This window comes from Pygoscelis adeliae, unplaced genomic scaffold, assembly GCF_000699105.1.
Source record: "Pygoscelis adeliae isolate BGI_AS28 unplaced genomic scaffold, ASM69910v1 Scaffold453, whole genome shotgun sequence".
Taxonomy (NCBI): domain Eukaryota; kingdom Metazoa; phylum Chordata; class Aves; order Sphenisciformes; family Spheniscidae; genus Pygoscelis; species Pygoscelis adeliae.
Genome location: NW_008824450.1, coordinates 1,038,205 through 1,050,368, shown reverse-complemented (window position 1 = coordinate 1,050,368; position 12,164 = coordinate 1,038,205). Strand labels below are relative to the sequence as shown.

The following is a 12,164-nucleotide window of genomic DNA, read 5'->3' as shown; positions in this document are numbered from 1 at the left end:
GGGGGGGGCTGGGTTTTTTTTTTTCCCCTCCTGTGTCAGGCACATAAAGTAAAATGCCAATTCCCTCACTACCTCTTCCTGCTGGACCAAAATGCTGGAGCCCCGATTGGACCGAATCCGATGTCATTTGTACTTAAAAGTCTTTCTTTCATTTAGAAAAATAAAAGTCACATCTGCTTTTTGATTTGCAAAATAATGACATGCAGCCAGCCTGAGCCAAAGCTGAGCTAATGTTATTGAAACCACACGATGTGAAGGGAGACAAAGCTCATCTCGGGAGTCAAGGTGAGGGAGAAAGTCAAGTTTACAAACTCTCCTCCCTCGCCGGCACAGCGCTCCCAGGAGCCGAGACCCGCTCCCTGTGCAAAGAGCGGGCAGGGCAGGGCAGGGATCCCTGTGATGCACAAGGTTTGCAGGGGCTCTCCTCTGACGCATCCCCCTTGGAGCTCACTGCAGGTACCCAGCCAGGGCACCCGCATCACACCCGCTTTTCCCTGACCGAAGAGGAAAACCCAGCTTGTTTGCTGAACAGGCTTTGGAGGAGCCATCTGCAGCAGAGCCCCCCCAGCCAGCCTAGATACTTTGCAATCAGCCGCCAAAAAGAGATCACTCTGCATTTGCTTATCTATAATTACTGATCAGCCGGAGCGCCACCATCCATGGGAAGTTTCTGGCAGGGTAATGAAATCGCTTGCATTCTTGAGCTCCAAATTCTTTGCCCAAACACACCCCAGCACCTTTTCCAATGTTCCCACAGCAGAGCCATCTCCCCACCACTCAAGCTCACCATCCGCAGCTCCTCATCAGGAGCTCACTGTTAGAGCCTTTAAGACACCCTGCTTAGACAGCACATCAATAATCCACACCTCCTCTATTTTATCACGTGCATATCTCAAACTGCCTAAAAACCCCTACGTGGAGTAGATGTCAAGGTAGCCTGACAAGAAAGCAAATTCATAATTACTTCCAGTTAGGAAATCATTGGGTAAACACCTCAGGACATCCAGCATGTTCCATCCTATGTTGCTGTAACTTTCCAGCTTGCTCTCCAGCAAGCCTAGGAAGCAGGTACCTTTGCAGGAAAACACAGGCTTCTCCTTTTGCATCGCCAAGTCACTCCTATTAACTGTTTCCAGGAATAACAAGATGCTTGGCATTTTCGGTCACATGGATTGCTACAGTCTGCAATGCAGTAAACTCGCTTTTTCTTCCAAAGCTTTGCCAAACCCACAGCCCTGTTTTTAAGTGAGGTTCTACCCTGATGCTACACATTCCCACACCCCCAAACCAACTGCGGGTGCTCTGGTCACCGTCCCAGTTTACAAGGGCAAAAGGAGGAGGTTTCTCACTGCAAACACCACTATAGTCAACTGCCCTTTCCTCTTGCAACATCAGTACCCACAAAGCTGAGATCTCTCTCCCAATCTCACATTGCCCCACCAATCTGTTCCGGGAGCACTCTTGTGAAGCCCAGGCCACTTACGACTGATGGACGCTGCAGTTGTAGAAAACAAAATCCACTGAGGCAAACTTCTTCCCCGTCTCTTTAGATTTCAGGTAGAGCTTCACCACGCGCTTGTCCCCTGCGAGAGACCCAGGCAGAAAAAGGCATCAGAAAGGACACAGTGCATGGCCCAGCATTCAGCCCCAGGCTTGTGATGGGCTGGAGGGAGCTGGGCATCACCACTCAGCCCAGCTAACTAACAAAATCTCCCGAATCTGGCAATAAAAAGAGAGGGTTCACCCACCCCCACTCAGCCACCAAACAGGCCAGCAGAGTCCAAGCACAGCTCTGAGCCCCTACAGCTAACTGCAACCTGCTGGCACAGAGGCAGGTGCCTTGGATTGTACTGGTGGTACTGAAGGGGAGCTTAACAGTTCTGGGGTCAGCAGAATGTTCTAGAGCCCATGGCCACCTACAAGACATCTGCCCAGGAATGGTCCATAGGTGGGAATGAGGCCAGGGTGCCCAGGACTGGTGCACAGACCACTACAGTGTCAGCAAGTAACTGTGCCCATGGCTTCAAGGAGAGCAAGGACCAGTTACCCATAAGCAGCAATGTCCCTCTCCTCCCACACCCTGAGAACCCCAAGAACAAAAATTTCTTGGGGGCCGGGGATCGCTGTCACAGGAGGACTGTCCTCCTCCACATCTGGCTGTGGGGCAACAAGGGGGAAAAGGTTTGTCTTGGGCTTTCTTCCCACCCCAGGGCACAAGCTCACCACGGCCCCTGGTGATGGGGATGACGTCCTTGGCAGAGGGAGAGCTGCAGTAGATCTTCCCGTCTTCAATGCGGCTCTCGGACTCAGTGAAGTCTTCGAAGGAGCAGTTGACTCCTGCTGAGAGGTCTGGGACGTTCCAGGCCTGCAGGACCAGCTGGGGAGGAGAGGCAAGAGCATCAACACAGATAACAAGCGAAAAAGACTCCTCCGTGTCTGCTATGTATAAGTCCAGCCAACAGAAAAGACCAGGGGTACAATCCCTCCTCCACCACCCACATGTGGTGGGGAGACCTGCTCTGGGCTTTTGCAGGCAAGTCCCATCCACAGACCTCCCCGCTCAGGCAAGGAGTGAGGGTTTAAATGGGTTAAAAGACAGAATGACTGAGAGACTCCCGTCCTCTGCCCTCGCCGTACCACAAGCCATTATACCTCACCTCTAAAGAGACCAAGCACAGCATCGGGCTAAAGAGTATTTCGCGGAAAGGCATCCGCTCCGGCAGAGCCAAGGAGGGGAGGAATCCACCTCTTCCTTCGCAAAGTCATTCCCGGGGTCAGCAGTTCTCACTTTACAAAACGCTTGCCTTATTTCTAATTTGAATTTTTCGCAGCTTCCAGCCATTAGTTCTTGTTATGCCTTTACTTGATAGATTAAAAAGCCCTTTAGTCCCTGATATTTGCTCCTTGTAAAGGCACTTATACTCTGTAATCAAGTCACCTCTTAATCTTCTTTTTGATAAGCTAAGCAGATTGAGCTCTGGAAGTCTCTCACTGCAAGGCATTTTCTCCAGCCTTCAACTCATTTACATGATGTTTACAGGAGGTTTTCAGCCTCCCCCTTTAAAAGCTGGACTCCCACCCGAGCACAGCATTCCCGCGTTGACCACACCAGACCTCCATGCAGCACCCTGCCATCGGTCACGGAGGTAATCACCTGAGAGGTGAAAACGCCACCCCAGCTCCTGGCTTCGCCCGAGGAGCCCTGCAGCGAGGGCTCAGCCCCAGCACTGCTTTCCAGGACACCAGGCAAATGCCTGTCTTCTCCCTGTCGAACTTCAGACTTGGCAAGATCAAACCCCGCTTTGTCTGCTAAACCAGCCCCACTCAGACCCAACTGCTCTGCAGGGGAATCTCACCCTGTACAACCCCCCCGCCCCAGCATCCTCTGCAGGTCGCATCTGCAGCCATCTCCCATTTATCTCCATGTTACCAATGAACGTTAGCCCCTGCAGAAGCGCCTTCCAAACCGTTTCCATCCGGTGACAATTCCCCTCTGACGAGGGCTTTTTGAGATCTGTCACAGAGCCAGCTCTTAATCCATTTAACACGTGCTTTATCAATATTGTATAATGCTAATTTTTAATCAGAACATTGTGTTGTACCAAGTCAAACGCCTTGTAGAAGCCTGAAAACATCACATCCCATCTTCTAATTCAAGTCATAATTTCATCAAAGAACAAAATGTGGTTTGTTTGACATAAAACCACGTTGACTGGCATTAATTATATTCCCATCCTTAATTCTTTATCAGTTGTATCCTGCACCCGTTTTTTTCCTTTAGTTTTTCTAAACCTGACATCAAACTAAGCGGTCTCGGACCATTTGGTCCTTTCTGCATCTGGGCAAAAAAAAGAGCACCTTTTCTGTTTCTTGGGCTATTCTCAACATTCACTTATTTATTACAAAGTCATATTATTACAAATATCCACAGGCCATGGAGCTCCTCAACCAACTTTTTTAGGATTCCTGAGTGCCAGATATCCAGACGTGGCAGTTTTCAAAACTTTATTGCTACTGTATGCTGTTTTGTATTCTCTTCATGGTGCTAATGGCCTGGAAAATACTTCAGGAAAGTCCATCATCCTTTCTGTCTGCAGAGAGCAGCGGGTTGTGCATAGAAGTCTCGTCCCAAAACACCTACTGCAGGCCAGGGTCAGAGACAGGCTATTGAGCTAGATGGATCGCTGGCCTACAAACAGCAACTCTGATGCTGCTGTTTGTATTATGGAGAAATATTTATTGCTCGCTTGTGTCTTTTCTGAATACTCATCAACTGCTTTATTATCTCCATCAATAGGCCAGCCCTCATCAATGCCCTGCGCTTTGCTACGTTTTATTTGTCTCGAACCTCTCTTCCCCTTTCTCCTTATTTGTCATATACTCATTAGTTATATTTAATTGCCGCTTCCCCAGCCACTGCCTCCAGAGGGTCAGGAGGTGGCTGGGGGCGGTCCGCGGGCAGCAGAGGTGGCTTACCGGGACCTCCGACATGGTGACCGAGATGTTCTTTGGCTGGACAGTGAGCTGGACGCACTGCCGCAGGTCGGAGGCGAAGCGCTGGGGCTCGTCCGCCCGCTCGCACCGGTCCTTGCGTGAGCATCTGGAGGGGGATGAAACCGCCACGGTGAGGAGGAGAAATCCCTGAGGTCCTGTGTGGCTCTGGGCTGACACCACAGCAAACAGACCCTTTGGCACGGAGGTGATGCCCAGCTAGGGACCTGGGGTGCCCGAGGCCTGTACGGGAGCTCTGCTTTCCCCTGGTGACAGCACTGGGGACTTCTGGGAAGTTTTCATATTCAGTTTTTCTTATTGGCACAAGGATGCCGAACCTGGGAGCCCATGGGCAGGATTAGCGGGCCCTGCCGGCAGCTTCACCATGCATGGGTGTTCACGAGCGCAGCCTGGGCGCTGCGGGAAGGGATGACGGATCCCTTGGACCGCTCCATCCCCCTGCATTTCGGGGCCAAAGTCGGGGAGGGTTGTCCCCAAGGAGACCAGCAGGGGGGACAGACACAGTTTGCCAACCGTGGTTCGTTGGCGCGGCTTCAGGGACGATCCTGCGGTACTTACATGTTGTGGAGGACGCACCAGCCGCAGTGGGGGTCCCGGGAGCCCAGGCACAGCTCGCAGCTCTCGTACTGCTCGCAGCTCTCCACCGGCACCCGTGTCACCTGTGGGGAACAGGCAGGGAGTGCAGGAGGACGGACTGCGCGTTTCCCTGCTGTGCCCACACCTAGACCCCGCAGAGACAGACCCAGCACAGACTCACCCTGGCCCATTAGAGAGGAGGCAGCAGCAGGGAGCAGGCTGAGCCCCCTGCCATCGCCCGCTCTTCTCCCGGGCCCGGGCAGCACATTTGCAGGCCACACCTCCACCCCAGGGAGGCTTTTACCCCAACCAAGCTCCTTCCACCGTTGCACCTTCGCAGGGTTGTGGGACCGGGCTGTGCCAGCTCAGCACCACACCGGCTCCCAGCACCGGCCAGGCACGCCATACCGGTCCTTTATTAATTGCTCCTCCAGATTTGATTAAAATCCCCTCATTCGTCGAGCCCTTCGAGCTCTGTTACAACTGTTCATTTAATTACTTTCCACCAGCACTCTGATAACACCGAGCCGTAGTAGGGAAGAGAGTGGGTTTTATTAAGGAGAGGGAAGAAGAGGGGAGGAGAAGGGGGGGAACGAGGACGGGGTGCAGGAAGCAGGGAGCTGCCTGCTCACCCGCCACGAGGAGCCATCAGCACCAGGCAGCTGCCCGTGCCTGCTGCGCCTGTGCCTCAGTTTCCTCACTGCTCCCACAGGGCAGGACTCACTCATTAATTAAAATTTGCAAACTTCTCTACCAAAGGCTAAATCCAGGGTGCCCTCTCTCCTCCCAGCTCAGCAGAGGATGGGCTCAGCATGATGCCTTCAGGGCTGGGATACGGCTGGCCAACCAGTACCCTCCTGTTTGCATACCAATGAAGATACCTGTAGCGTTCCCATTTGTTTGTCCCTGACATCACCTCAGGCAGGTGGTGGCAAGGGGGTCGGCAGCGGGTCCCCCCCAGGCAGACCCCGCACAGGCACATGCCAATCCTAGCAACGACGGTGGCCCCTGGGGGAGATCCCCAGTCCAGCTCAGTGTAGCCCCCTCCTGCATCCACGTCTCCAACATCTCCCCTGCAGAGGGGAGGCTTAGCTGAGCCAGGCCAAGGAAGAAACACAGCCAAGGGACAGAAACACAGCCAGGACAGCTGCACAGGAGCCCAAACACAGTTTCTGCCCCTCCTGGAAAGCTGCGGGTTTCCTGCAGCAGAGCAGAAACCAGAGACAGGCGCTGGGAGGAGGAGGGAAAGGGCTCTACTTTCCCCATGAGGCTGTCTAGACAAACCCACGGCCCTACTCCAGCATCCTTCCCCCTCCCAAGCCCCCAGACTGGCGGCCAGGAGACCTGTTACGCGCCAAGCTCAGCCACGGTCCCACCCGCGCACACCTCTCCCGGGCAGAGCAGTGGAGATGCTGTGAGACACAGGGACGCCACGTCCCAGCACGGCTGCCCTGCATCACCCCACCAGCCACAGTACACATCCCCGCTGATGCTGGATCCAAAAAGTGCCACTGCCGTGGCACAAACCTGCTTCACCTGCTCCAATGCAGCCCATGGATGGATGAACTCACACCATCAAGCTCTCTGGCAGGTTGGGGATCACACAAACACTTGCAAAGCCAACCAAAACTTCTTGTTGTGAGCCCCGACCGTGCTGCCAGGATGGCAGTGCCAGATCCAGATCGCGTCTGTACCTCCAGTTGGCTCAGCAGAAGCAGAGGCAGGGACCGAGGTGTGCATGCTGGGGTCTGGGGGCACACCGTCCCATCCACCCCAAGGTGCAAAAGCAGCCACCCCAGAGGAGAAAAAGCCGTTCAGAGCAAGGAGCTTCTGCTAACCTGCAAAAACCCTGCTCAGGAGGGGATGGCCGGAGCAGGGAGGATGTTTATGGCCAGCTCCCTGCAGCAAGGAAGGGTCAGGCAGCCCTCAGCCCCTGGGGACCACTGGGATTTCAAGCAGCTGCTGCTAACAATTAATGCCTGGGGCATGGCCCCAGTGAAGAGAGGAGCAGCAGGGCCACAGTCAGTGCCTTGGGGCAGTGTTTTTGCAGAGAGGAGCTGCCCCCGTGCCCTGGGACAGGAGTCTCCAGGCAGCCCTGACCCCAGGAAGCAAAGGGCAGACCCCGCCAGGGAGCTGCCCGAAACGTTTCCCAGCACATGGGACTGCAGGCTGGGGTGGCAATGTGGGCCACCAAGCCAGGAGAGCAGAGGGGCTGCCGTCCCCTCCCCTTACCTGTTTCTCGGTCATGGCGTAGATGTGCTGGCGGTCGGGACTCAGCACCAGGTCTCGCAGGATGGAGCTGCCCTCGTGGGCCACGACATTCTCGTACTGCAGCACTTGGTGCTTCCTCTCAGCCGGCAAGTCCACCAGGATCTGTGGAGAGAGTAAGGTGAGGTGAGCATGGTCCCACATGCACCACAGCCCCCACCCGGGGAGTGGGATGGGGAATGTGCCCCGTTAGGGATGCCGTCCCTCCGTCCCAGACCAGCATGGCCACGCCATGGCCACTGCAGCATGGCCAAGTAGCAGCCGCTCTGCAAACTTCCCAACCCTTTCCAGAAGACCAAACTGCAATGTTTTCTTCCCTTTTTTGCATTTGCCTGGTGCATTTGCACCATGTTTATGCTGATGGTGTTCACTTCTCTCCAGGGAGGGAAGCCACATCCCTGGTTTTCACGCTGCCCCCCCCTATGTGCTGCCCTGCTTCTCCCACTGCTGTTCAGCCCCAAAGCCTTTCCAACTTGCAGCATGGCACAGATGAGCCCCCAGCTTGCAGCAAAGCAGCAAACCCCATCTTGCTGCAGCAGTACCGAAAGCGGCATGCACACTGCACCGCACTAAGCCCCAGCCGGGCAGGATGCTGCAGTGCACGCAGGCAGGGCTCCCATCTCCCCATCCATCAGAGGAAATGCTTGGGCTCATGACTGGGGAAGTCAAGAGCGTCTCAAGGAAGCTGAGGGTCAAGAGAGGTTCAGAAAGCGCCTTTGTTCCCTGAGCAGGAACGTGGCAAGGCCTTTAATCCCCTTACGGCTTGCAATTACGTTGAAGCTCTTCTTAAGTACACTGGTTTCTGGCTATACCGGCCATAACCACATCAGGAGGCACCACAGGGCTCGAGGCACCCACCGCACAGGAGCTAAACTCGGCTGCGCTACTTGCCGTAACCTGACTGCCACCTCTGCGAGTGAGGGACACTTCCTGTTACTGCCATCGGTTGTGATACCCCCAGATGCGGGCTGTCCCCTGCTACGGGGCAGCCTCAGGGGAGACAGTGCCGGAGAAATGGCTCAGTGGGTCTGGTGTGCTCCCATGGGATGGGATGGGGGCCACGCCAGCAGCTCATTCTGCCAAAAACCCAGCAAGCAGCGTGCCCAGCGAGACGGAGCAAACGCTGCCCGGGATCGGCTCCACACTGATGCTGGCACATGCAGGGAGCCAGTCTGGCACCCCCATCCACAGGACTCGGGATGCCCCCACTGCACAGGGCCAAATCCACTGCTTTGAAGCACCCCCACAAAAGGCATCCCACAGCTCTGCCCTGATTATCGCACCCACTCCCACGGCCTGGCACAGCCATGCCCAAGCCCTTGTGCCCCCATGGCAGCCGCCCCCAGCACCCCAGCCGCCTCATCCCCCTCCTGCAATAAATCGCTGCCAGCATTTGCATAGTTCCCAATCAGGAGGATACGGGCCGGGAAAGCAGCATCCCGGTGTGCAGCTGATTAGCATGGAAATGTATGCGGCTCACAAACAAACCAGGGCCCGTTTAATTAGAGCGGCGCCTTTGATTCACCGCCAGCCTCCTGCATGCACCAGCCCCGGATTATTTTTAGGCAGTTTTACAAAACAAATGTATTTAATTAAGAAAGAGACCCCTGAGCAACCAGAGAGTGACGAGTCCTGCACAGCAGTGAGCAAAGGGGCCGCCCTCTCCCCGGGGGACGTGGCAACTGGGCTTGCAGGGCCATGCTAACTCTTGGGAGCCCACGGCACAGCCAAAAACCCCCTGTACGTCCTGCCGCAGGACTGAAGAGCCTTCGCCATAACCCAAACTGGTCCTGGTACTTACCTGCCTTCTCAGCATCCTTTGCCAGAGCCCTACAGAGACTCTGCTCCCCATCACCGCCACCCTGGGTACCACTGTGTGCTGGGGAACCCAGAGATGCCGAAAGTCCGTCCTAAAGACTCTGTCTGCCCTCCCCTTGTGTTTGCGGGGGGGGGGGGGGGACGGGACACGACACGACATGACACCTTCTGCCCAGGTCCAGGACCACATTTTCTCCTACTCCAAACATCAGAGGAGGTCAAGCCCCAGACACCTGTGGTGCAGGGCCACATGGCACCCCCTGTCCTGCAGTACCCCTTGCCCAGTGGTACCCAGCATCACCCCCAGGACCCAACCCTGCCTCCCCACATCCCCTCGCAGGTCGCTCCCCTCCTAGCTGTCAGCTTCTCCCCTACAAAGTCCTGTCCAAGCCAGCTCTCTGGAGGAGGATAACAGGGAGCATCCCCCCTCCCCAGCGAGGCACTGTCTCCCCTCCTTGCTACGGCAACATGACAAACGCACCTTTCCAACCCTTTTATGGGCTGCAGTTGCGGCACAGAAGAATCAATATAGTTTTACCCTGGTTCTAAAATAGATCTATGGCTGGATGTCGCGCTGGCAGTAATTTTTAACTAGCGGGGTAATTTCCCCATTACATTATTGCACTGTGCAGTGCTGGGAAAGAGAAAGAGATGTATTTAAAAAAAAAACAACAGACGTGAAGCACTTCCAGTTAATTTGAGGCTCCAGGAAGAACCTAAAAATACTCTCGGTAGTCAAACGGGGCTGGAGCCCAGCCTGCCACATGTCAGGGTGCTCTGGCAGGGGGCACTGGGCCACCCCAGGCATGCACATGCAGGAAACCCTTCTCTCCTGCACCTATCCTCCCACTAAGGATGTTCTATATCTGGATTTGGGATTCAGGAAAATGAAATTTGGAAGACCTGGCAATCAAGCTGTTTTCTGGTTGGCCAAAAGGCAGGGCACGAGGCAGCTGTTGAGTTAGCTCGTGTAGGCGAACCCATCCTGCCGCTCCTCCCCAGCACCAGATCATCACCGGCAGACAGACCCCTACATCATCCCATACCAGGAGAACCTGACTGCCCACAGCACCTGCTGCCACGCAGGCAGAGGTGGGAACCCAGCATCAGGGCCTTTCCAGCGGGATTAGCCCAATGGGAACCTGCTCAGCCCGGCTGGGGGGAAGGGGACGGGCTGTTTGGACCATAACATGGCGGAGCGGTGCATGGGATGCACAAGGTGCCTCCCATCTGATCTCTTACAGACCTGGGAGGGACCGCTTCCCCCCCTCTCCCTGCACCCGCGGGGTAGTTGGGGGCAGGGAAAGGGGAAGAGGATGTGGTTTAATCAGAGCAGCCCCCTCGGAAACACGCTCCTTCCTGCCCACCCTGCCTGCCTTCCCACCCAGGGGAAAAGACATTTACCAAAAATAAATAAATAAATAAACCTATTAACCTTTCTCCTCATCCTGACGCTGATATAATTACCCAATACTAATAATTACTCACACTAATTTCTTGCTCAGGATTCCTGCCCTCGCTCTTGCCTGCCTCGGGCTGGCTTCAGGCAGTGGCTCGGCGGCGCTGCCTCCTGCAAGGGGCTGGCAGGAGCCCCAGGGGGCAGCTGGACCCCGGGCCATGCTGAGGCGGAAGAGCAGGAGCGAGGGTCGGCTTGTTGGGCTGCTGCCTCATTAAGTAAACAGAAGAGACCAGAGGCAAGAAATTACAAGCTCCCTGCTGGGGTGAGTCATCTCAAAGCAAGCCCAGAGGCTGCTCTGCCAGAAACCCACATGCACACCCTTCCCACCCAAACAAGGAGCCCACCCCATGGGGCGAGCACCCAGCACAACTTCACTCTGAAGAGGGAAGGGTTTAAGACCAGGTCCCCCAGAAGCCGAGCAGGCTGGTGGAGGCAGCGCAAGGCCAGGAAATGCAAAGGCATCTCACCTTACCAAGAGGTCCCTCGCCTTCCAGACCAGCCGTGGAGAACCCCGGCAAAGGAACGATGAGGGAAAGGATGGCATGCAATGCTTCAACCCCCCAGGCACCCCGATGTAATGAATGACTGCAGCACAGCACGCCCCGGCTGGGCAGAGGCAAAGTCCTCCCCCAGGAGGCCCAGAGAGGGTTCCTGGGTATGGTCTTGTCTTGGCTGGAGAAGGGAGTTGCCATTCCATACAGGTTTTGGAGGAGGAGAGCACATCGCCTTGCTAAGAAGCATGCAGTGGTGCTGGGTCACGGCCGGACAACAGCACCGGCCGGTCCTGCTGCTGCCTCAAGCCCAATGCTCCCTTCAAAGCTTGGCTCTCCTTTACAAAGCATGATGCCAGAGCATCCAGAAGCTTCTGCAGGGCCCAGGCCCCACCACAGCCAGCACCAGTGAAGACCCGCTGCCCTGAGGAGCTGTACAAGACAAGGCTGGGACCCGAAACCCATGTGAAAGGCAAGGAGAAGCAAAAGCCACCAGAAGGACAGAGACAACACATGAGAGGAGAGAGGCTCCTTTCATTGCAGCACGCTTGCTCCCCTGGGCAAGACGCCCTCCAGGCTTGTCCAGGTGAGGAGGTACCTCCCCGCTGCCATAATCGCTGCCCGACTGCCACTCACCAAACCACCAAGGGGAAAATCTCTAAACGTCCTTACGGCCACCAGCAATGGGCACAAGGCAGAGAGGAGCATCTCCCCAGTGCCGCCTTCTGGAAAGACGAGCGATGAGAGGAACGAAGGGCAGCAGCCGTGACCTGGCGGCCATCCAGCGCTGGCAGCGGGTCTGGAGGAGGATGGCGGCGGAGGACAGGGCTTTACAGCTCAGCCCAGGCCAGGGACGCCAGGCGGAGAGGGAAGGCAGCTGCAGACATGCCAAGGCTGCTTTCGGATTTAACATGCGCCGGCAGGGGTCTGGCCGGGGTTCAGGGGGTGCTGGGGTGGGCCACCGGCTCCCCATGGGACTGAAAACAAGCTCTCGGGGGCACATGTGGAAGGTCACCAAGAGACCTGGTCTCACCACAGGG

At 55.8% G+C, this 12,164-nt stretch overlaps 1 protein-coding gene across 1 annotated transcript in view; it reads right to left on the bottom strand.

Annotated features, from left to right (window-relative positions):
- PLXNA1 (plexin A1) overlaps positions 1 to 12,164 on the bottom strand; it is a 106,015-nt gene that overhangs the window by 60,123 nt on the left and 33,728 nt on the right. Inside the window, exons 3-7 of the mRNA XM_009321039.1 lie at positions 7,321 to 7,461; positions 5,071 to 5,171; positions 4,477 to 4,600; positions 2,224 to 2,377; positions 1,484 to 1,583 (exon numbers count right to left, since the gene is read on the bottom strand). Of these exons, the coding sequence (XP_009319314.1) occupies positions 1,484 to 1,583; positions 2,224 to 2,377; positions 4,477 to 4,600; positions 5,071 to 5,171; positions 7,321 to 7,461 (620 nt within the window). The remainder of the gene's footprint in view (positions 1 to 1,483; positions 1,584 to 2,223; positions 2,378 to 4,476; positions 4,601 to 5,070; positions 5,172 to 7,320; positions 7,462 to 12,164) is intronic.